Here is a 25,062-nt window from a genome sequence, read left to right as displayed (position 1 = left end):
CTCCCAGCTGGACTCGGGGCTCCACAAGAGAGGGGTGGTCTGTTTTGCCTACCCCTGTGACTTCACAGGGTCTGGCACAGATTAGGAGACCGATACTGTGACCAAGGAAAGCACCCAGGCTGCCGGTGGTCCGGGTGACAGGGCCTGCTTCTTGTCTACCAATAGCTCCCCTTCTTGCTTTAATAACAGGAATGCAGGAATTTTATCTGAGCACATGGCCAGCCAGCCACAGATTGCTTCTCAGCACCCTGCCGTGTTCATGGGACCCAATTCTAGTCAACGGGATGACAGTGGAAGTCAAGCGTGCCACTTCTGAGCTATGCACTATCCTTGCTCTTTCCAGTGGCTGGAATGTGGTAGTGATGGCGGGAGCTGAAGCAAGCACCTTGGACTTAGAAATGAAAGTCATGTGTTGAGAATGTCTGAGCCACCCTACCTGTCCGGGCCACCTCTGGGCGGCTCTATGGGAGAAAAGTGAACCTCTCTCTGTTAAGCCACTGCATTTCAGGGTCTCTTCTTATGCAACTTCAACTCTGCCCTAAATAATTTTGCTCCCGTGAGAACAGCAATTTCCAAGAGCCTCCACAATGCCCAGTGGGCCTCCACCAGCTGGGCGATGAATTCCACGGGCCAGCCTGACGGTAGTTACAGCATCAGGCTGACCCCTGGTGAGAGGTCATGACAGTGAAGTTCACACACGGCTCATGCAATCCCCTTTGGTCTGTGCAGCAGCAACTCAAGATCCTTTCTACAGATGAGAAACCGAGGTCACACCCTGCTACAGCGAAGGGTCATGGGGAGGCAGAGGAGCCTGGGTCATCAAACCTCCTTCCACAAGAGTCGGTGTCCCCCAGCAGGCTCCCAGCAGCACCCTCACAAAGCCCAGATTCTGGCTGCATTTGTGAACAGCCCGGATGCAGAACCCTCAGCAGGGCTGAGACGAAGCGGCTCATCCCATGGGGCAGAGCTGACGGGCAGAGTTTCTTGCTGAGGACGCTCTGGGGGCAGGAGGTCAGTCTGCTTAGAGAACTCAGAGCGGCAGCTCCGGACCTTCCCAAATTTGCAATCTCTTTTGTAATGTTCTGATTTCACAATTCACTCCCATCTTCCCAGGGCTCTTTTTTTTAATTTTTCATTTCAGTCACTTGGACGATAAAAGTATTGTATGCTTGTTTTAATGTTTCAAATGATACATGCTATCCACAATTTGAAGAAGAGTGTGTAATATGTAATATGTATGTGCTGTAATAATTTAAAGTATATCCCTTCATACTTTCTTCTCATACAAACTTATATGCATAGATTTGGGGATGTTATGATTTTTAGGAAAATCTGATCATACTATACATATTTCTCTGTGACAAGCTTCTGTCACCTACATCTGTACACAAATCCACACCTCATCCTTTGAAATACATGCTCTGTGCCCCCCACTGTGGGCACCACAGCTTAGCCACCCATTGCCTTCTTGATGAATATTCAGACTGCCAGTTTTTCCTTTTACAAATAATGCTTAATAAATCCTACTGTATTTGTATCTTCATAACTGGTACTTACACTTCTACTAGATAAATTCCCAGAAGTGACACTGCACCCCTGCAGTTACAGTAATGCCTACCTTGCCCACTACGACATGCATGGCCCACCGACCTCCATCGCTGTCAGCTCTGGATTGGATCAGCCTATGTTTTCCCACTGAAATCAGTATCATCTTGCTTTCATCAGCAATATCCACAACCACTAGTGAAGTTAAGCATCTTTGTTCAAAGGTTTTTTGGCTGTTTGCACCTCGTTCATTGTGAGCTACCTGCTCATATCCCTGCTCCTTCCAGGTATTTTAAAACAATGTTGGTTGCATTTTGTAGTTTCCCAGATGCCCAGAGGTGGCAGATGACGAGCACTCTTAAATGCAGGCCCGAGACATCTCCAAGGGCTCCTGGTCTTTCTGTTCCAGAAGCACTAACACTTCTAAAAGGCTGCCACGTCCCAGCCAACTTCCCACGTTCTGCTTCCCTCTCGCCACCTCATTCATCTCCCTGCTCTCAGACTCCCTTTTCCCTACCTTCTCTGGAGGAAAAATCCACTCAGTCTGTCTCACTTATTCCTCTGTAAAGATTCAGAAAGAAACCCAGCATGAGATGGTGAGACTGTGCCAGAGCCTCGCTCTGCCCCTCCCGCCGAGCACATCAGACATGAAACTACGTCAAAAGAGGCCACGGGTACTGTGAAGAGCTGATCCCTCACACAGGCCCAGATGAAAACAGCTCAGGCCAAAGGCCATCCGGGACCTGCCGGTGCAGGGAGGCCGAATGACCAGCATGAAATGCCAGGCAAGAAGAGTCAGTGATGTGTCTAGGAATCCAACCCAATGACCCCACTTCTGGGAATGTGCCCGCCCCATGGCTCTGCCCACACACAACACTTGTACCGGGGAAGTCATCACGGCACTATCTGAACTGGCAGGAAGGTACAAGGAGCCCAGGCGTCCACTCCCACAGGATGAGTTGTGGAGTCCACACAATGACATATGATGCAACTTCAAGACAAACAGTGAGAAAGCTGTGTTTATGTACCAGTGTCCAAAGGTCTCCAAGACACAGTCACGTGAGAAAAGTGAGTCACCTAAGTTTCTACACTGAAGTGGCATATGAAAGGCAAAAATGAAAAATAAGTCTATCTACTTAACCCTGAAAAAACACAGAAGAAACTACCAGAAGTGGTTAGCTGAGGGTTGGATGGCCGGTGTGAGCACAGGGGGAGGAAGGCTCCTTGACATTTATATTCTCACATAGTTTCATTTTGGAACCAAGTGAAAGCGTTAGCTATTCAAAATACTTTAACTTAACACAAAAAGATGACATGCCCTCCCTCGGGTGTGCGGCTTCTCACTTCCAGCCTCCCCAAGTGCTCCTCGGGGCACGTGTATGGCAATGCCCGAGGCTCCACCACGAAGCAGGACACAGTCCCTTCCTTGGAAGGCTCTGTGCACTCACCCAGTATCAGTGGCTCCCAAACGGGCTGCTCTGAATGATAATTACTGGCTGCTAGGACCCAGCCTCCGGAAGGCCTCCCAAACAGACGCACCAGCTTCTCCATTTGCACAAATGGCTAAGCAGACGCTGTAAGGAAGCCAGTTCTCCCATTGCTTCAGGCACATTCGGATACATCCCAGGATCGCAGTGACCTCAGCCCTGTGAGGTCTGACCTTTACCTTAGATTTGAGCAGCAGGTCTTCTTTGGTCACCTCCCCTATAGAGTCCAGGTGAGGGCAGAGGTCCCTGGAGTCCCCCATCCTGGCCTGGGCTCACCTACAAGAAAAACAACAAGTCCCGAGTTAAGGGCAGCCACTGCTGGAGGGAGGCAGAGGAGGCTAGCGGTTATAAGCAGAGTTCTGGACCTGAGTCCTAGTTCTGCCACAAATCAGCCAGTGATCTGGGGAAGCTACTTAATTTCCCTGAGCCTCACTCTCTTTGTCTGAGAATTGGGCGTAACGGGAAAACCCACCCCAATGGGTTGCTCAGAGGATTCATAAATGGGTGTGGGTAAAACTGGTGAGATCCAAATAAACTCTGTGGGTTGTACCACTGTCCCACTGCTGGCTGTGACACTGTGCCACAGATATACCAAAAATGTGGTACCACTGGGGGAAACAGGGTGAGGGGTATGTAGGACCTCTAGTACATTTCTCGCAACTTCCTGTGAATTATATATTTAAATGTTTAAAAATAAATAACAATTAATGCTTCAGCCATCCATATTTTGAGCAGAAACCACACTCAAGAATCTGACTGTTGACTTCTAGCTCCAAACTGGTGCCAAGAAAGGTCCAAACCAATCACAGATGTCAGTGGAACCAATAGTGGTTTAATCAAAGACAGAGGTTGTGTATCCACTGAGGCAAATGGACCCCCAGGCCCCTCAGGAAAGCCCCCTCCCCACCCACAAAGGGCCAGTGAGGGGTCAACTGGCCCAAACTCCCATCCAGAAGACGTTCCTGCTGCTGAGGAGGTGCCAGGTACAAGACTAAGTGCTTTCCAGGCATTCCTTCATTAAAAACTTCCTTAGCCTCTCAAGAGGCAGCTGGGATTAGCCCCTTCTTACAGATATGGGAACAGGGGCTCCTTCCTGTCTAGGTCACACCGATAGGTGTGCCAGAGCTAGAGCTGAAACCCAAGCTGGTCAGACTCTTAAGGCCCTGCTCATGTTCTCCCCTTCACTTAGGGAAAACGTAAACCCCAGCAGAAGTGTACAGAGCTGTGCAATGCACTGCATGTGCTATCACCCAGCCTCAACCGCGAGCAATCCATGGCCGTTACCCCTCCCTCTCTTTGGCAGCAATCCCAGATATAACACCATTTCATCTGTGTATATTTTTCTAAAAGATAAGGACTTGGAAAACGAAAAGACATAACCACAACTCTCATTATTTCACCTGAAAAGAAAAATCCAGCCTTCCTGCTCAAGGGCTACACCTCAGTGGGAGAGCTGTGTGCCTACCTCTGTGTAGAACAATACCCCCAGGAAGCAGGAGGCATTCTCCGCTGACAGCTGACAGTGGTGGCTGCAGTGGGCTGGAATGAGGCAGGCCTCTGGCAGGGAGCCTGGGAGCACAAACTAGCGCACTTCATGCATTTGGTCCTTTTAAAACCGCTCTTAGCACTGACCAGAAGTTAAAGTAGCCCAGAATTCCTCCTGGGAGGGGCAACTGGATTTTGGGGCATGTGGGGCATCCATAGGCTGGACAGACATACTCCCCTGTCCATCCACAGGCACCACAAAAGCATACCACTCTGGGGACAGCTAAAGGTGGCTTTAGAACTGGCAAATAGAGCCAACTTTTTGGGGGTGTGGGACCCTCCACTCCTGGGGACTACCTGTGTAATCCCTAGAGGAAGCTGTGCTGTCAAGGATTTGCAGAAGAGGTCACAGGACTGCTCCACCTGGCATTCCCTATGGCTGCCATGGCCCATTCACCCTCCAGACAGAATCTCTGCCCCTTCCACACATGCCACGGGGACCCTCATATCATCCTTTACTTGAAACTCCGAACCCCAAGTCTTGAGTAACCCCAGGCTACAGGCACAACTGGGTTCATCTACGTGTTGCCACTGCCCCCTTCCTTGGTGAGCCACAGCCTCCCAGATGTGGGCAGTTCAAAGAGGGAGAGGCAGTTAGAAGCGAACACTCAAAATGGTCACAAGACAATGATGGGGTTCAAGGTTCTAAATTCCAAGCCTCCTCACGTGAACCCTGGTTTTTAGTTTTTTTCACCGTTTCCACTGAGGTCAGTTGCACTGGGCTGGCACTAGTTCCATACCATTTGAAGCTGCAATATGTGTGTGGGGTTAGCTTGTTATGTGCCCCATCTCTCCCGCTAGATGGTGGAGCCAGGTAATGGTGCCTGGGCCAAGGATGACAGTGATAGACCCACTCTTTATTCATGTGTGCAGTCAGATTTAAGTTCTTGCAACTTAAAAAGCCCTGTAGCTAACAACCCTCTGTGTACCCTTACTGCCCCTGCTTTACAGATAAGCAAACAGAACCAGAGCTTTTATCTAAGGATCTTAGCCAAGGTCAATCCTCAGTTAGTAAGTAATGGGTGGGGACTTGATCAGATCTGCCTGATGCATAAGTCTTGTTCTAAGTCAGGAGTTGGCAAACTTTCTTTGAAGGACCAGGCAGTAAATATTTTAGGCTTTGTGGGCCACACTGATCTTTATCACATATTATTCTTTGTTTTGTTATTTCTTATAATCCATTAAAATTATTTTAAGAAAAATCCTTAGCTGGAAAGCCCCACAAAAGAACCTGGCCTGCTTCCACAGTTTGCTGTCCCTGTTCTAAATCACTGGGCTGTTGGGACTCACCAAAAGCAAGCCTAGATCACTGGCATTCCACAGTCCACTGCACACAAATCAACACAAGCCAAAATAAAGCAAACAGCAGAAGAACAGTCAAGAGGGTTAACATGGTTCCAAATGTTTTCTAAGTAAGTAAGGAAGAGTGTATGCAAAGACAGAAAGACAAAGTATCCTGTAACACCATTTATAATGGGGGGAAACTGGACATAATCTAGATGAATAACAACAGGCAACTGGACAAATAACGACACACTGCACATTGCTGTATTACACAGCCATTAAAAATGATGATGAATATTCAATCTTCCTATCCATGAAATTAAATTAGATCTAAATAAGTGGAGATATACCATGTCCATGGATTAGCACACTCAACACTGTTAAGTCATCCATTCTCCCCAAATGTATATATAAACTCAATGTAATCTCAATCAAACTTCTAGCAGGCTTTTTTCTGTAGAAACTGTCATGCTGATTCTAAAATTTATATGAAGAAGCAAAAGATCTAGAATAGCCAAAATAACTTTGAAAAAGAATAGTTGGAAGACTTACACCACCTGACTTAAGACTTTCTCTAAAGTTGCAGTAATCAAGTCAGTGTGGCATTGGCTCGAACATAGACAAGCAAGTCAAGGAAACAGAATAAAGTCTAGAGTTAGACCCACACATACATGGTCAATTGAAAGGTACTGATCTAATTCAATGGAGATGGCTTTTTCAACAAATGGTCCTGGAACAATGATATCCATATGGGAAAAAGTGAACTTTAATCCCTACCTTATCATACACAAAAATTAATTAGAAATGGATCAGACTCTATGTAATTGGTGGTCAGTAGAGTGTTAAAAGATCTTCCCTTTCTTCTTGTTCTTTCCCAAGGTTCTCAAGGAGCCCAGTTGTTCTACAATACATTGTTGAGCTTCCCAGTTTGATTTATCATCTTCAAACTGATGACATTTCCCTCTAATTCTTTGTGCTGTGCTTCCAAATTTTCTTTGATTTATTTATGGTGCAGCTGGAGCTCTGCTGCTGAGTCCTTCAGTTTTTTAACCTTTTCTTTGACCTTCATCTCAAATATCTGTTCCATCTTAACTACATGCTCTCTTCTTTCTTATACCATTTAGGCCAGAGGGCTCTTAGTAAGCAGTCTCCATTGTTATCAACTCTATTGTAAGTTACAGCTGCGAGTTTTCTGCTTCTGCAGTGCTCAGGGTGTACATTATTAGGGACATCTTTCAAGTCCTGCATGTGTGCTCTTATCAGGATATTTCTTAGAGTTATAAAATCCCAACGCTCACTGTTCTCAACTTCAGGAGTACCCCAAGGGTACCACTCCCCTCTGCCTCTTTTGCTATTAACTCTGATGACAGTATTCCTACCCTCCACCACAAGAGGAAAACGGCCCTTTATGTTTTTAACAAGTTTTTCTTCTTCATCATCTGTTTCTCGAAATTTGTGCATTTTAATTTTAGATTCTTGGATTTCTTTTGTCATCTGTTTTTCAAACTGTTGGCACTCCTCTGAGTGAGCTTGTCTGCTTCAGCAATAAGTGGGATGATATCCCCTTGTTCATGCGAACCCTACATAAACTCAATATCCAAGGTAAGTCCATGTCCTGAAGGAGCGATGAAGTATACACAACACTGCACCTTGTTATCAGGCACCTGACACCTGTTGATCAAGATTCTGCACTTAAGTAGTCCTCAAATTTACTATCAATGTAGGCGATAACAGGCTGCCAGCAATTACTATTATTGACCACATCTCCAAATCCTGGGGTATTGTGAGCAACAGATGAACACAACCTACTTTTATTAAAGCTGTGGATTCTCCCACTGGTGCAGGCTTTTTTATTCTATGGGACAGCCTGGATACTCTGGAGAATATAATCTGTGAGGAACAATGAGTTGATTAATGTCAACTCTCAATGCAGGTTCACCTACAACCTTAAGTGTGAATTCAAACCCTCTCAACACTGATTTTCCATATACTTGGTTTGGAAGATTTGCAAACCCTAAACAGCTTTCAAGATCCGTCTGTTGTGCTCCACGGTGCTCCTGTTGGCACTCCTTGCACAGCAGCAGCAGACCCTGCACTGACCAACAGCCCTGACCCTCCATGACCAGCCTGGCTGCAGCTCAGCCCACCAGTTCTCCACATCACAGACTTTAAGCAAACAAATTAGAATTCCAAAACTCCTAAAAGAAAATCTTTGCAACTTCAAAGTCAGCAAAGGTCTTAGAACCCAAAAGGTATTGATTATAAAAGGAAACACTGAATAACTGGACCTTTTCAAAATCCAAACTTTTTTCTTTTCAAAAGACACTGTAGGAAAATGAAAAGGGAAGCTACAGCCTGGGAGAAAATATTCACAATAAATGTATCTGACAAATAGCCAAAGTACATAAAGAACTCTTACCACTCAAAAAAGGATAAATAGTCCGATTTTGTTAAGTGGGCAAACGGTTGAAGATACTTCACCAAGTAAGAACGGCCAACACGAGCTCAAGAAAACATGCTCACCATCATCTACCATCGGACTCATGCAAGTTGAAACCATGAGAGAATCTCTCACACCTCCTAGACTATCTAAAGCTAATAAAACCTACAATACCGGGTGTTGCTGAGGATGTGAAGGAATTCTCTTATATTCTGGTAAGAATATAAAACGGTGTAAAAATCTTTGGAAAACACTTTGGCAGTTTCCTACAAAGTGAAGCATAACACTTACCATATGACCCTGCAACTCCACTATTAGACATCTGCCATCTACATGAACACTTGTACACTAACATTCATAGTAGCTTTATACATAACAGTCAAAAGTTGGAAAGGTGCCCAAATGCCCAACAACAGAAGACTGAGGCGAACTATTGGTTTAGTCACATAATGGAATACTACATGGCATTAAAAGAACTATTGATATACATACCAACATGGGTAAATTCCAGAAACGATAAACTGAGCAAAAGAAGTCATACACAAAAGAGAACATACTATATGGTTCTGTTTATATGAAATTTCAAAGAGACAAAACTAATCTACAGTGACAGAAATTGGATCAGTGGTTGCCTGGGACAGAGGGTGAAGCTATACGGCAAAGAGGCAAGAGGGAACTTTCTGTGGGGTTGGAATGTTCCAGATATTGATGGAGGTTGGATTTAACCAGATCTCTACACCTGTCAAGTTTCAGGAGTTTTACCTTTAAAACACATGCACTTTATTGTAGTACATTATTTCCCAAACAGGTTGACAAAAGGCACTTTAAATCACAAATAGTCTATAGTGACAGAAAGGTCATGGCGGTCGGGCTAGGGTGGGGGAGTCAAAGAGGTACCATTCAGTAAAACTCTGCAAAAGGGTGTACTTTATTGGATATAAATTATACCTCAATAAAACTGATTTAAAACCCTCAAAGAAAAAAAACCCACACTTTAAATATTAAATGACTGAGACCTATGTTATCCACATGCATAAATCTCAGAGAATGTTGAGTAATAAAAACAAGTTGCGCCCATTAGAATGGCTACTATAAAAAAAAACAAACAGAAAATAGCAAGTGTTGGTAAGGATGTGGAGAATCCAGAATCTTGTGCCCTACTGGTCAGTAGAATGTAAAATGGTACAGCTGCTATGGAAGACAGAATGGAGGCTCCTCAAGACTTAAACACAGAAGTACTCTATGATCCAGCAGTTCCACCTGAGTATCCAAAGAACTGAAAGCAGGGACCTGAACAGATACATGCACATGTTCACATGGCTACGTGCCATGTTCACGGCTCCATTATTCACAATAGCCAAAGGTGGAAGCAACCCCAAGATTCCATCAAGAAATGAACAGATAGACAAAATGTGGTCTAGCCATAAGACAGAATATTATTCGGCTTAGAAAAGGAAGGAAATTCTGACAGGCTACAACACAGATGCACCTTGAGGACATTATGCTAAGTGAAATAAGCCAGACACCATATAATTCCATTTACATGAAGGAGCTAAAGTAATCAAGTCCACAGAGACAGAAAGCAGAATGGTGGGTGCAAGAGGGATGGGAGTTAGTGTTTAGTGGGGACAGAGTTTCAGTCTGGGAGGATGGAAAAGTTCAAGAGATGGAGGTGGGGACGGTTGCACAACACTGTGAATGCACTTAATGCCACTGACCTGTACACTTAAAAATGATTAGGATGGTAAATTTTAACATTTTAAAAATTAATTTTAAAAACCAAAATGTTAAAAATTAAATTAAAAAAATTAAAATGTACAAAGTTGCAGAGGATACAGTATCACACCATTAAAAAGATTTGAGAAAGCTGGGGGTGGGGGGGCACAGGGAATGATGCTGAAGTGACATACTCAGTGACCAGGAAGGACACTGGTCCCCACAGGGGCCCTGTGTGTAGCGCTCACTCTCCCTGTCCTCCCACCCTCCATGCCTCAGCATCACAGTACCAACCAGGGAAGGCGTCTGCTGGCCACCCTGCTGAACGCAGTCCCACCCTGCCCCCGCCCCTCTCTCCCAAGGAAGGCCCTCTGTCCATCCGAGCCCATACTTGGCCAGCTCTGTGATCGCTTTGCTTGTTTATCCATTTTTTTGTCTCTGCCTGTTTTCCCCCAAAAATGTCAAGTCCCCCAAGGGCAGGGTTTGGTGCTGTTCGCTGCTGTACCCCAAATACCTAAAACAGCACCTAGAACCCTGTAACTTCCTAGTAAATATTTGTTGAATGGATCAAAGGTGCAAAAAGCTATGAAACACAGTTTCCATTTTGTAAATTACAGTAAAATTCCATTTTGGTAAAATAATCTTGCTTGGTGCCTACAGGAAAGATGGAATCAAGTGATTTTTATTTCCTTCGTTTTTGTCTGTCTGCATTTCTACAATGAATCTGTGTTGCTTTTATAATATGTGACCTATAATAGGTTACTTCTAATTATTTTTTAAGTTTCAAAAAATAAGAAGTGTCTAGCTTCCTTGGTATCTAAGCTTTCCCCCCCCTGGCACTGTCCTTTTTTTCCTCCGACCCCCGAGCGAACTCTGGGGGGATATCACCTCTATCCCCTGGCTCGCCAGGCCCTCTGAGTGTGAACAAGATATGCGAGGTCCATTCCAGAGGAGAGGCGGCATGTGGCCCCTGAGGCCCTGAGAGAGGAAATACCTACACTGCTCCCTGGGTGGCTCGAAAGCACAACTTAGCAACACCTGATTCAGTCAGTTGAAGATCTGCTCTGAACGCCTTTGTTTTTGCCCCCATTAAACCTCCCTGTCGTATCAAAACTTTTCATCTTCTTCTTCCTCTCCTGAAAAGAGAAGAAGGCCTTTTTGCCTTTTTGTTTGGATTTACGAAAATCAATATACACTACAGTAGAAGCTGGAAAACTTAGACAAAGGCAAAATAACAATCACCTGGAACCCTCTTAGAAACAAATAAGCTTTGGTAAGTCTTGCTCAGATGTATGAATATATAATCTTTAAAACTAAACTAGAATATAACAGATACAGTTTGCATACAGATTTTTTGGGTTGCACCATATCCATTTCCCATGTCATGAAATCTCTTTCAGTAACTTCATTTCTAATGGCTGAGTAATAGCATACCGTGTACAATTTAAGCGATACAATACCTCACTTAACACTTTCCTACTGTCGGGACACTTAGGTATTTGTGTGTGTTTTGACATTAGAAAAGGCACTGAGAAATATTTTGGAATATAAACCTTTGACTACACATTTGAACAAAAGAAAAAAATGGGTTAAAATATTAGGTTTTCACTGGGTTAAAATGTATATTTTGAAGGCTCTAGACACATATTAACAAACTTCCCTCCACAAAGATTATAACAATTTTATCTGCCAACCAACAGTGTGTGAGCATGCCCCCATAAAAAGTTTAAGGGTCACTAACATTTTTTGAAGTTAATGCATGCTTAAAAGTCCATTTATATGAAGGGAAAAGTTGAGTGGTAGTATCAAAAACTTGGGGTGCTTAATATTCCCTACGCAGGACCGAGTCATCAGCAAGGCATGAGTCTGCAAGGGTTGTACTTTACTTATTGCAGCGGCCTGACAGTTTCACTTTGCTTTATCTTGGGACCCAGCCAGCAGTGACCAAGCACCTCCTCGGAGCAGTGACTTGGCCTGGGCCCTGCCCTCATGAGGCATGGAGTCCCACGTTTCAGGGGCAGAGCACCTGCACGCAGCTGCTTAGGGACGTCACAATTCCTAATGGTAGCCACCCTTCACTGCGCTCTCATCACGTCAGCTGCCGCGTGTACATTATCCCTGGAGTTGACTGCAGTAACAGAAAGCAGTACTAGAGACACCTAGCCCTGAGGTCAGTCTCTTGCTCTCGTCACCTGCAAGCTGTGTGTCTTTATATAAATCACTCTATCCTCAGAGTCTGCGTCCATGAAATGGGGACAAAGAGAGCAACTGAGGTTAATGAGGGGATGAGGTGAGACAACGCATAGGAAGGATTTAGCATCATGACTTCTAGTCACATGGACTTGCAGGGTGGCTCAGAGGTTGTTTATTTGCGCAGCGAGAATGCTCAAACACGTTTAGTACTTTAATTTGTGTTATTGGCCACGTTTTATAGATCAGGAAGCTGATCTACAGGTAGGAAGGTGAGTCATGTGCCACTGTCACTCTGCACTCAGAGCTCCACTGCCCAGGACAGCACCAGTCTGAGCCCAGCCCAGTGCCCAGGGCTTCACCTACACTCCCAGGAAAGGGCTGATGTTCCTCTTAGGGAGGTTCTGAGATGGGAAGCCGCTTGCCCAAGACCACACAGCCAGGAAGTGACACAACTGGGAGGAGCCAGGTTGTATCTGCTCCAGCCCCTCCCACCCTTCCCTTCATCCAAATAAATAGGGGCACACACAGCTGGTGTTTAATAAAGACTAAAAGGGGAAGGAGCCTGAGCTGCTGAGGAGACTGGTTCCGGGGAGCGGCTGGTTGACTGTGCTGCTGGGAGTTGGCGAGGTGCCTGCCCCACAGCCAGTGCCCGAAATGCCAGCTTGAGGGGTGGCACATCTACCTCAGCAACCCCAGAGCACCTCCCCTCCTGACCCCCAGAGCCCCCTCCTCTCTTGGAAGCTGATCCATGGGTAGGAATGTGAGTCATGTGCCACTGTCACTCTGCACTCAGAGCCTCCCCGGGGCCTGCACGGCGTGAGGGGGAAGATGCTCCCAGGGGTGAGGGCAGGCAGCACCTCTGGGCCTGGCTGGCACCAGCTGCTGAGACCAGGCTTCAGAGGCCCATTATTCATCATTTTCCTGGAGGTTATGGCTACATCCTCAGGCCCAGTTTCTCAGGCCCCAGGGAGGGAAAAGTGCTGCTGTTACTCAGGATGAAGCTCTTGGAAGCCTCAGCCGGGGCCTAGAGTGAGTGGGCTCTCCGCCAGACCTGGCAGCCTGCCTCCTTCCCTCCCTCTTTCTTGTCCCCAAGGGAGGAGGGGACTCTGGGGGTCAGGAGGGGAGGTGCTCTGGGGTTGCTGTGGTAGATGTGCCACCCCTCAAGCTGGCATTTCGGACACTGGTTATGGGGCAGGTGCCTCGCCAACTCCCAACCAGTGGCAGAGCCGAGCCTCCACCCCCAACACAAGGCCAGCCACCTGCCCCGATCCTCGGCACATTGGCCATCCCGCACACCCCACGCTCCTCTCTTCCCTCAGAACCCAAGCCCCTTCCCCCCTGCCTCTTCTCTCCGATCTACCTCTACGCAACTCCATGTCCCCTGAACTCGAAATGCACCCCTTCCTTTATGACAGTCTAAACTCCCGGAGTCCACCACCCTTCTGCCCCTCACAGCAGAACCCTCCTGCCTTGACCAGTCCTGCTTCCCACATACCTCCAGTTCCCTCCATTCACTTTACCTACTTGACCCCTACCCAGAATGGCCCCATGTACTGGAACTGATACTACCAGACCTCACTGAATCCTCAAAACCACCCTGGAGATGGGACAACATTGGGAGATACATCCACCCCCACCTCCATCACTAAAGGAGGGCCAGAGGCTCAGAGAAGTGGAGCAGCTGGCTGGAGGTTACACAGCTACTGAGCAGCTGAGCCAGGGTTCAAACCCAGGACTGCCTGTTCCAAAGTCAATGCTCTGAACTATTGGCTCCACAACCTCCCAAACAGCCACAGCAGCCTGGAGCAGGGATGCTCTGCACCTCCTCAAACCCAAACCCCCACACCCCAAGGGCAGCTTCCTCTGGCCTCCTGCACAAGAGCTTCTTCCGAGTCGTTCTTCACAGAGCATTTTTCTGCTCAACTTAAAACTCCTGAAGTCCAGGATAACATCTCTGCACAGTCCGAAGCCTGGTACACACTGGGCTCTCTAGGAGCCTGGTAACTGGAGAGGGCATGGCTTTGGGGCTACACCAGGCTTCCTGGCCCAGGTCACCAAGAAGCTACAAACTCTGGAATGAGTGTGTAAGTATAAGCAGAAACTCAGACTAAGCCCCCTGAAAGCTGCAAAGCAGGAGAGGGTCAGGGAGGCTGACACCAAAGGCCACACAGCCAGTAAACGGCAGAGCAGGGACTCCGGTAGGAAAAGAGGCTCAGAGAAGGGAAAGCTCCTGCCCAGTCACAGGGCAAGCTGGCAGAACTGGGACTTGAACCCGAGGTCTACATAACTCAGTCCGCTGCATTGTCTGTCATGTTACCCACCAGAACACCCCAGTTTAAATTTTCTCCTCAGTCCTCCCTCCCCATCCTGATTCCCTTGCCTTGCTCCATTTTTCTATTTCCATAGCACTCATCACATCTAACATACTTTACCATATGTATGTTATTAGAATGTAAAATCCACTAGATTGGGGATCTTTCTTCTCTTTGCTCTATGATGCATTTCAAGCACCTAGAACAGGACCTGCTCCACATAGTAAAAGCTCAGTAACCATCTGTTGAATAAGTAAAGTAGTCCAACAAACATTTATTGAACACTTACTATAGCCAGGCTGTGAGCTGTGACCACTTTAGTGGACCCCAAATCCACCTAGACATGAATGCTCACTGAACTGGGAAACAAGACTGGCTCCAGAAAGGAGCTAGCAAACCAACCCAGACTCAAACCAAACTTTTACACTTCCTTCAACAACGAGAGTATCAAACAAAACTAAAACTTGACACGTCTCTGAAGCAAACCTGAACTCCTTGGCGGCTTCCTCTGAGAAGCAGTTTCAGCCCACTCCCCAGAAGGCTCAACACGACTTAGAAGGTCTGAGGCCCCTCAACCAGCCATGCACTGCCAGATTCACAGCTGTGACTTTTTCAGATTTTTGCCAAACAAATCTCCACTGGAGCTGCCACAGCCCAGGCTGAGTATCACTGGTAGCTCTGGCCTTGCCTAGCAGGGACGGACAGCTTATCAGTATTATATGCTCCTCTCTGGGACATCAGATGAGGAAGAGGATCCAGAAATGCCCTTGGCCTTCTGGCCCCCTTCTTAGTGCTGTCCAGTACCCCCTGGTGGAAGGGCTGCTGGGTGGGCAGAACCAGAGCCACCTCTGAGGGTGAGCACCGCAGATGCCAACTCCCTGGGTTCCTGCAGCAATTCCCAAGGAGCTGCTCAGGGACCCACCAGCCAGCAGGGACATGCTGTCCAGTGATTCCCAAGTGCATCTGGGTTTGGCTGAACCAGACTGCAGACAGCAAAACTTTGAGATTTTAATACATGGCTTTTGACCAAAGCCTAAAGGCTGCTCCAAGAAGTCCTGAGTCTATCCCAGTCCACGGAACAGAAGAATCTCATGCTGTTCCAGAGAAAAGAAGGCATCTCAGACATGCTGCCCTGCTTCAGAATGATCTTCCAGAGGAGGGAACCAAAAAGACCCCACAGGCCCCTCGCCCCAGCAGCTGCAGCAAACATTTATTGAACTCTGTCTGCCAGGTACTGTGCAGACAGTGTAGCATCGAGTCTGCCACGCATCCCTGATCCACCTCCCAACTGGGTAACCCGAGGCACATACTCCCTCTCTGAGCCTCCTATCCTCATTTGCAAAATGAAAGGTAATAACTGAATCTACTATAGGAGTGTTGGGAGTTCCAGGAGATAATGCCTAGCAAAGTGCCTGAGACATAGTAAGGACTTAATATAAAAGGTAGTTCTTTCAAAGGAAAGTACCGTCCTATCTTGAGAAAAGGAAAAATTTTTGAGTGGTTCCTAAAAAGTCCCGTGAGCCATTATTTACGCATTTAGTTATTTCCTAACTGGTTGCTGATGCCCATTTTTCAAATAAACTTAATCCCCACAGCATCATGGGGGTGGAAGGCGAGCAGAGCCGAACGTCAGTCCTCAGGACAAAGGACGAAAACAAGGCCCCCGAAGGTCCAGGGAGGCGGCCGGCAAGCATCCGAGGAGGGGCCCTCTGCCCGTAAACCCTCCCGAGTGGGTTCCAAACATCAGATGCAGGGATGAAGTGGGCGGTGGCCATTATTAACGGGGCAGTCGGCGCTGAGACTTTAATTTACCACTAAAAAGTGGTCATCTTTTGTCCCTATAGAAAAAAATGCATGTCAGGGCCCAGACTCTGGGGTAATAAGTCAGCGGCCCGAGACGCCACACGCCTACTTTCAACGCTGGGTCAATCCCCGGCAGAAATAAGAGATGGAGACCCCTGCTCCGGAAAAGCAACAAGCCCCCGGGAGCTCAAAGTGGGGCGCTGGAGCCCCAAAGGACCCGCTGGGCGCCGGCCTGACGAGGGGAGAGGGCGGTGGCGGCCGGGGGAGTCCCGGGCTCCGCTCACCTGGCCGCGGTGTCCTGCGTACTTAGCAGAGCCAGGCCCCCGCCGGCCAGGAGCGGGGCTGGGATCGCCCCTGCTCGGAGAGGTCCGGCCCCCTGAAACAGTCGGCGGCGGCCCGGAACTCACCTGCCGTCGCAACGGCGCCGCCACTGCCTGTCAGTCAAGCGCGCCCTGGGCTGCGCCGCGCAGGGTCGTGAGACCGACCAGCAGCGCTCCTCCTCCTTCCCCCTCGGTCGCCCAATAGGAAGATGTCTGCGTCACGGTGTAGGCGTGGTGAGGAGAGGGCCGGTTCGGGGCGGGGCCAGGTGGACGTGGGGCGGGGCCAGGCGGGGCAGGCGTTCTGACTGAGTGCTGAGCGCCGGAAGCAGCCGGAACTACTGCGCAGCGGCGCGGAGGCAGGACCGCAAGGCCGCTGTCAACATGCCGGTGACTGGAAAGACATTCCGCCGACGCCGGGCCGACTCGGAGTCGGAGGAGGATGAGCAAGACTCAGAGGAGGTTCGGTGCGTTTGCGGCGGGGCTTCCACGGGGCAGGAAGGGACAGAGGGGTTTGGGACTCATCACTGGCCAGGCGCCTTGTTGACTCCATTGCTAATTGTGAGCCGGGTCGTTGCCTTAAGCGGACGAGGCAGTTGAGGATCCCAGGAATAAGGCTGCCGCCCCAAAGCCGCACAGTTGGGAGAGAAGCCCCCTGATGCGCACTGGATCTGACTGCCCTTTGGACCACGGGGCCGGTTGCTCAGCACTGGGGCAGGGGTGCACGTCGACGCTACCTTTTGGGTCTGAGTTCCGCGGAGGGTCTCAGCCTGTGCGTTGCCTTTTTTTCAGATTAAAACTGGAAGAGACCCGAGAGGTGCAGAACTTGAGGAAGAGGCCCAACGGGGTGAGGTGGGTATCCACAGAGGGACTCGGAGGAGGAAGCGGGGATGACAGACACGCCTCCGCCCAGGTCGCTATCATAAATTTCTCTTCAAACATAGGCCTTTCTCTTAACACACTGTACACCTTTCACTGCTCTGAAAGGAGTCTAGTGTTCTTTGCAAACTTTTAACCAGGAGATGAGCGAAGCCGTCTGGTCTTGAGGTTTGCTCTAGAGGTGCAGAAACAGGTCACTTACTCGTGTTTTTAGTGCACCCAGTTAATTGCAAAATGCCAATTCATTGTTAAGAGTTTGGAAAATTAGAAAAGTATTATCAAGAAAATAAACAGCACTGATACTTCTCTCATCCAGAGGTAACCAGTATTGACAAGTAATATTCTTTACAATCTGTTTCCTGTCTCTCTTTTATGAAGATTGTGTTTTTATTCTGTGCTATTTTCAATTCATTGTGACATTGTGGGTATTCACTCACATTGCAGATTGTTTTTCTTAAAGCCTTTTTAGTGGCTGTATGCTATTCCACCACATGTATGTATCCTAATGTGTTAATTCCTTATTTGTGGACCTATAGGTCACTGTGTAAATTTTCACCATCGTGTAACCAGTAATAGGTATTTTCCTACATTTGTCTTTAGCTTCATTTCCCCTGAAGGCAAAATCTTAGAAATGAGATATCAGGCCAAGATAATACCAAGTGTCTTTACAGGAAAGCATACCACTTCATCCACCTTTTCATCCCGCAAGCATCTAGAGTGCTTGTTGAGCCCTATTTTGTTCTTGTAGGCTTTTCCAGCTGGCTTTGGTGCTCACCCCTCAAATCTTTCCCTTGCACTAATGTTGCAGCCTACAAATTTCCTACTTGTTCTTCCTCATCTCTGAATTGTGCCATTTCTCTCCCTCTCCCTCTCATTCTTCCTGTTTGGTTTTGCTCAGTGCTGTGGCCCTCCTGGTGGGAGAGAAGGTACAAGAAGAGACCACTCTAGTGGTGAGTTGTGGGGTTCTCCCTGGGCAGTGGGAAGAAGTGGCTGCTCTTCAGTGGGTGATTGTGTCTTCTTGAAAAAAAAAAAGGGGGGTCCACTGCTAATTACATAGATGCTTTCTCTCAGCTATGTTCTCTTTTGCAGGATGATCCCTTTCAGATGAAGACAGGCGGTATGGTGGACATGAAGAAACTGAAGGAAAGGGGCAAAGATAAGTAAGTGAAGAATGTGCTGAGATGCAAGTTCATCTGTAGCACCTGCCTGGGTCTGTGTGCCCCCAGAGAGCTGGAGTCAAACAGCTTTAGTGGGACCTCCTGAGAGCCCTCTGTGCTTTGCAAAGGGTATGCAGTTTACAAACAGAAGAAAGCAGACACTCCTTAAAAAGTCAGCTTAGTGCAGTGGGAGTACACTGCTTTTGTAAAGGGGCATTATTGTCCTTCAGACCGTGTGGAAGTTTTGTTTTTCTTTTTAAAGAAAAACATAAAAACATAATTATAAAAGGAATGCATTCAAACAATACAAAAGTAAAAAAATATCTTTTCATTCCCCAGAGGAATCGCTAGAGGCCAACAGTTTGCTTGCATATATTTCTTCAATTATATACCATATGTACAGATGTATTTTTCCCAACTATCATCAGGATATTATACTTTTTTTGTTATATACTTGTTTTATTTGTATAACATTAAACTCAGCCTCATGGAATTGTGGCTTGAAGGCCATGCCTCACTGTTCTCTCCTTTTAGGATCAGTGAAGAGGAAGACCTCCACCTAGGGACATCATTTTCTGCAGAAACCAACCGAAGGGATGAGGATGCTGACATGTAGGTAGCAATCTGGCTGTGAGCAACTGGGGGTGGGCTCCAGCCAGATAGAGTCCAAGATATTTAGTCTTAAATGACATTTCTAGAATTATCCAAAGATAGCAAAGTTGACCCCTCACACCCCACCTCCCAGGCTTGAGAACTTTGGAAAATGCCTAAAAGTTCTACCAAAGGGTGGTTCTTGGGATTTTAGATTCCTTGACTAGTAATATTTCCCTGAAACATTATAGAGATAAACTTTGGACTTGGCCCACTTTTTATTTTGCCAACAAGGCTGTTAAACAAATGATTACCATCTACCTTTATCTTTCTGTCTTCAAAGAACTTTATGTCTGATAACACCAGTAGATTGGTAAGATACAGCCTCATAATAGGTGTTGGTGTTTTAAGTTGAAAATTTTTAGCTTGATGAAACACCTCAGGTTATTTTTATTTTTCTCATTTCTCCGTGGACCAATGGGAACTTCATTGTGTACCACCACTGCTCTGTGAGCCAGTGTTGGGAACTACTAATTTAAAAGACACCTGCTGTGAGCTTCCTGACCACTCCGGAGGCCTGTGGGTTCCTTGTTTCAGGATGAAGTACATTGAGACAGAGCTGAAGAAGAGGAAGGGGATTGTGGAACACGAGGAACAGAAAGCCAAACCGAAGAATGCAGAGGACTGTCTTTACGAACTTCCAGAAAACATCCGCGTTTCCTCAGCAAAGAAGACCGAAGAGATGCTCTCCAACCAGATGCTGAGTGGCATCCCCGAGGTGGACCTAGGCATTGAGTAGGTTTCAGACCCATGATCTCACCTCCGTCCTTCCCCTAGGCCAAAGGAAGAGTCTGCTTTTCTGTTAACAGGACTGTTTCTTACTTGTATCTTCGGAAATCCACCAACATAAACTATATTCTGTCTGGTGGTTGAGATGGTTATCTCCAGGAGTTTCTCAGCAGGGTTGGTCAGAGTAGTCAAAGAGATGTAAGGGACCCTGCCTGCTGCAAGCAAAAGTATTTTGGGGTTTTCTCATTGAGATGTAATTACCATATAACATATTAGTTTCAGATCTACAACATAATGATTTGATATTTGTATACAAACTGTTTATTTTTATTTAGCGTTTGTTCACAGCTCTTTAGCTGTTCTCATCAGACCCTTGTAGTCTTCTATTTTATTCTAGCAGGAGCAATGTTGAAGGCTTACCCACCCCATAGTCCTCCTGTCATCCCAAAACATGTGTTCTAAAAGGGGATCGTCCTGGAGGCAACACAGTGATCAGAACCATCTTTGGGTATGGTGGGAAGTTGAAAACTTCTGGGTTCTCGCCTCTTTTCTGGCCTTACTAGCTTTGAGCCTTAGGCAGTTCACATCATGTCTCTCAGGCTCAATTTCCTCCTGATCGGAAGAGGAGAGTAACTTTTGCATCTCCAACAGCTGTGACAACTCCAGAGAATGTGACTGCAAGGGAGTTGCTAAACTTTAGAGAGTTGTGCCTGAAGGAAGATGACTTCCTATGCGGTGGTGGGCTGCCACCCTCCCCAGTCAGTCCTGTCCGAGGACCAAAGGTGAGATGATCTAATAGATGGCATGGCTCCTTCCTCCCCATAGTGCTAAAATAAAAAACATCATCTCCACGGAGGATGCCAAGGCCCGTCTGCTGGCAGAGCAGCAGAACAAGAAGAAAGACAGCGAGACATCCTTTGTGCCCACCAACATGGCTGTGAATTACGTGCAGCACAACCGATGTAAGCTTCTTTGGGGAAGCAGCCCTGCCCCGCCCCGTTGGTCTGAGGCTCCAGGTTCCCATAGTTTGTCTGATGTGCCTCTGGTCTTTTGGTCCAGTTTATCATGAGGAGCTCAATGCTCCCATACGGAGAAACAAAGAAGAGCCCAAAGCCCGGCCCTTGAGAGTGGGTGACACGGAGAAGCCGGAGCCTGAGCGTGAGTAGAGTGGAGACTTCAGAGCTGCCTGGAGCAGGGGGCGCTTGGCCCCGTGGAGGCCGGGTGGGGCTCTGCCGGGGGGGAGCTTGAGCTTTGGAGCCAGGGCTTCTGGGTTGTAGTCCATGCTCTGGACTGTGGCTATGTGCCCACCCCTTCCCAAGCCTCAGTTTCCTCATCTATAAAATGGAGATTAGTAATAAAATGTCCTACTTGGTGTTGCTCTAAAAACTCACTCGACTCAAATATATTAGAGACTCAAAAAAGTTAGAGAATTTTAATAAGCAAAAATAAATGAAAAGTTACTCATAATTTCACCCAAAAACAACCACTGTTAACTTTTTTATGTATAACCTTCCAGGTGTTTTTCTAATATTCATATATAGGAAACATATCTTATGCACTTATTAGGACCTCAGCTTCTTACTCAGGAGTTTTCCCTGCATGTCTCTCCATGACAGTAGATACCTAGTGTCCTTTTCAGTGGCCATATCATGTTCCATTGTAAAGTAGATGTTCCGTTGTGTAGACTGCAGTCTAACCATTTCCCTCCAGTTGGACACTCAGGTTGTTTCCCATTTTTCCCCATTTGAACAGTGTTTTGATGACCGTTCTTGACCATCTCATGTCCTTAAGCTACATTTTGAGAGGCGCTGACCGCTGCTCTGGAAGTGTGGTGCCGATCTGTCCCCCGCCAGCAGCAGCGCCTAGTGCCCTGCTCACACATGCTCACCCCCGCCAGGTGGTGACAGCTTCTTTAGCAGCAGTGGGATGGTTCTAGGGAAATGCTGAGTGTGTTGAGGTTTCTGAAAATCCAATCTGTTGCTCTGTGTCTTTTTTCCCACTTGGGAAATTATTTTCTGTAAAATTATGGTTGTGTAGTCCTTGATTCCAAGGGCCTTTCATGTACTTAATATGTAGTAAGCAAGGACTTTGGAGTTGCCAGGCTTGAGTTCAACTCTCAGCCTATCTGTGCTCTCTGAGTGACCTTGAGCCAGTCACCTACCTCTCTGAACAGAGATGGTAACATGCCCCTGTTAGGATTGCTGGGAACCGTAAATTTAGGAGGTCATGTCTAAAAGGTACGTAGACAAACCAGCAATGCAGTCAAGCACCTGCTGTTCACCTGGTCTAATGCTGCTGTCAGCACATTTTGGCTGATACCTGACTCAACCATATGATTCTTCTCATTCACTCAGTAACAAGTGTTTAGTGAGGCCCTGCTATGTTCCCATTCACTAAGGCAGGGCTCCTATGAGGAATGAGACGGGCATGGTCATCGCCTGTGCAGGGCTGAAGCTTATCCGTGGCTTCCGGCGTGCCAACAGCTTTTCCTCTTTTCCTTCGCAGGGTCCCCTCCTAACCGCAAGCGTCCCGCTAATGAGAAGGCCACTGATGACTATCACTATGAGAAATTCAAGAAGATGAACAGACGGTACTGAGGGTGGCTGAAGGGGAGAAGCGCAGAATGGGATGTAACCAGCACCCGCCCCTGCTTCCCACCACGATAAAAGGCTTCCTGGACAGAAGTTTGCTCATTTACTAGGAGACATTTCCCAAACAGACTCCATTAGTCCTGCTGCTTACCTGCTGGACTTTTCAGGTAACCTTTTGAAATAAAACAATGTGTAGTTTTCCTATTTGTGGGGCAAACTCTATTCTTGTGAGCATTATTAAATGTCGTTGTAAATATCTTGACTTTCTCTTACTATTCGCCCTGAGTCAGGACGATACAGTGGTGTGATTGGGATGAGATCATACTGGTTAGATTGTGATTTTATTATTATATATGTAATCGTGTATTCTACTTTCAAATATCTGGAATGGGTTCAGAAATGTACGCTTCACTGTTTACAGTGGGTCCAGCTGACAGCAGAAAAATCTAGAATGGCATCAAAGGGACACTGCTATTTTGTGACTTTTACAAAGTTACTTGTTTCTTTTCATTAAGAAAGAAAAAAGTTTCTATCACTTTCAGCACTTAAGTATTAAATATGAAATTAATCCAACCTTATTGTTTGTATTGTGTCTCCTTATACCAACATGGGTAATATGTTCAGAGCCTGGGGGCTGGGCAGCTCAGAGGCAAAACTCAATTACTGAGGCAGATTTTCTCATTTAGTTCAAGAGAGGTAGCCAGGCTCCAGCCTGCTATCTGTCAGTTATGGTGCCACAAGTGCTGTCATTTTTCCTGAGGCACTTATCACAGGTTGGGATGAAGAAGGAGCAGGCAGTGGACTTCTGGGCTGATACAGAGAGAGTATTGTATTTGGACAGTTTGCCTTTGGAGTCAGATCTGAGCCCTGCTCACAGTTTACTGTTGTATCCTTCGACAAATCCCTTTCCTTCTGAGCCTCAGTTTTCTCATTTGTGAGATGGAGATCTTTTTCCCCTCTACTAGAATACAAGGTCAGTGAAGGCAGGAATCACGTATGCCTTAATTTCTTGAATCCCCAGGGTCTAGTCCATAGCCCAACACATGGCAGTGCTCAAAACTATAACAAATGAGTTGAAGTAACTTTACAGTGGAGAAATCTGACAGATACTACGTCAGCCAGGTGATGAAGGTCAACATCTACGGTCATAAATCCTGTTGATTGTACCCTTGGTATGATGTTACAGAAGTAGCTATATACCTCTGAGAAGTATATGCCTCCCCAAAACCCATAATCCCAGTGTAATGAGAAAAACATCAGTCAAATACCAACAATGGGGCATCCTAGGAAAGATTGACCAGTACTCCCCAAAAGTATCAAGGTCCTCAAAACCTAGGAAAGTTTAAGAAGCAGTCATACAGGCACAGTCGCAGGGAGGCCATCAGGTGAGAAATTGGGGATCAACAGAGGTGAGGCTTAGAACTTCACCCCCCCTGTTTTGAGAGAAATCTTCTGCATCCGTGGATGTTTTGTTGCCCTTGTCTAGCTTGGATTAATACTTAGTCTATAGGCACAGACCTGATCATCTACATTTGCTCTCTTACAGCACTAAACTGTGTTTTCTACCTTTATCTTGCATCTACCTACCACTTCAGCATTTTATTAAAAATAATAATAATAATAATAATAATAAGGGAGAAATGTGGGATTCACATATAAATCAAGTATGAAAATCAAACGAATATTCATATTTGACCTGATTGTTTATATTTCATAATGTGTGATCAAAACCGAAAGTTTCTGTGATGACTGCCCTTGTACTGTTCACCATGTAAGAACTTATTCACTATGTAAGAACTTGTTCGTTATGCTTCAGAAGATTGGAGACTGACGAGAGTTGGGCTTGGGGTGGATTAATGATTGTGCATTGAGCATTGAGTCCCATGTACAGAATTTTATTGTTGTTAACAACCGTTTGATCAATAAATGTGAGAGACAGCCAAGAGGAGCCTAAGGAAACATGACAACTAAATATACTGGGATATCTTGGAAAAGATCCTGGATCAGAAGTAGAACATTAAGTAAAAACTAAGGAAATTTGAATAAACTTTAGTTATATCAATATAGGTTCATTAATTTTAACAAATATAACATACTACTGGAAGATGCTAGTAAGAAAAACTATCTGCAGGGATGAGGGTGTATATATGGGACTTCTGTACTGTCAATTTTTCTGTAATAAAATTGTTCTCCCAAAATACTCTTTTTTAAATTGCAATAACATTGATATACAATATCATTTTGGTTTCAGATGTACAACACAGTGACTCAATAATTATATACATTCCTAGATGCTCATCACAAAAAGCATAGTTACCCCATAACCATACCAAGATATAACGTTATCGGTTGTATTTTCTATGGTGTGCTTCCATCCATATGTCTGACTTACTTTACTATTTGCAGTTTGTAC

At 46.3% G+C, this 25,062-nt stretch overlaps 2 protein-coding genes and 1 pseudogene across 15 annotated transcripts in view; 1 reads left to right on the top strand and 2 right to left on the bottom strand.

Moving 5' to 3' along the window:
- The window catches only part of USP20 (ubiquitin specific peptidase 20), a 38,240-nt gene extending 21,388 nt beyond the window's left edge, over positions 1-16,852 (bottom strand). For 9 of the 14 annotated variants that reach the window (XR_005030519.2, XM_036913583.2, XM_036913580.2 and 6 more), the window contains exon 1: positions 1,619-1,654. Coding sequence is in view for 13 of the 14 variants with exons in the window: in XM_036913583.2 (XP_036769478.1) it covers positions 1,619-1,639 (21 nt within the window). In the remaining variant the exon portion in view is untranslated. Of the gene's footprint in view, positions 1-1,618; positions 1,655-3,211; positions 3,309-4,497; positions 4,631-16,609 lie in introns of those variants that run through there. The other 5 variants (XM_036913584.2, XM_036913587.2, XM_036913585.2 and 2 more) reach the window with 4 other exon arrangements.
- LOC118926702 (septin-7-like) lies at positions 4,886-17,028 on the bottom strand (annotated as a pseudogene).
- On the top strand, positions 16,950-23,222 carry C3H9orf78 (chromosome 3 C9orf78 homolog). The gene is made up of 9 exons (XM_036913614.2): positions 16,950-17,109; positions 17,435-17,494; positions 18,420-18,471; positions 18,611-18,681; positions 19,213-19,290; positions 19,867-20,064; positions 20,884-21,020; positions 21,118-21,216; positions 22,564-23,222. Exons 1-9 carry the CDS (start codon positions 17,027-17,029, stop codon positions 22,653-22,655), a joined length of 870 nt encoding a protein of 289 aa, XP_036769509.1. The 5' UTR covers positions 16,950-17,026; the 3' UTR covers positions 22,656-23,222.
- The last annotated feature ends 1,840 nt before the right edge of the window (positions 23,223-25,062 follow it).

The sequence above is a fragment of the Manis pentadactyla genome, chromosome 3 (assembly GCF_030020395.1).
Source record: "Manis pentadactyla isolate mManPen7 chromosome 3, mManPen7.hap1, whole genome shotgun sequence".
Lineage (NCBI taxonomy): Eukaryota > Metazoa > Chordata > Mammalia > Pholidota > Manidae > Manis > Manis pentadactyla.
This window is presented reverse-complemented; position numbering and strand designations above follow the sequence as displayed.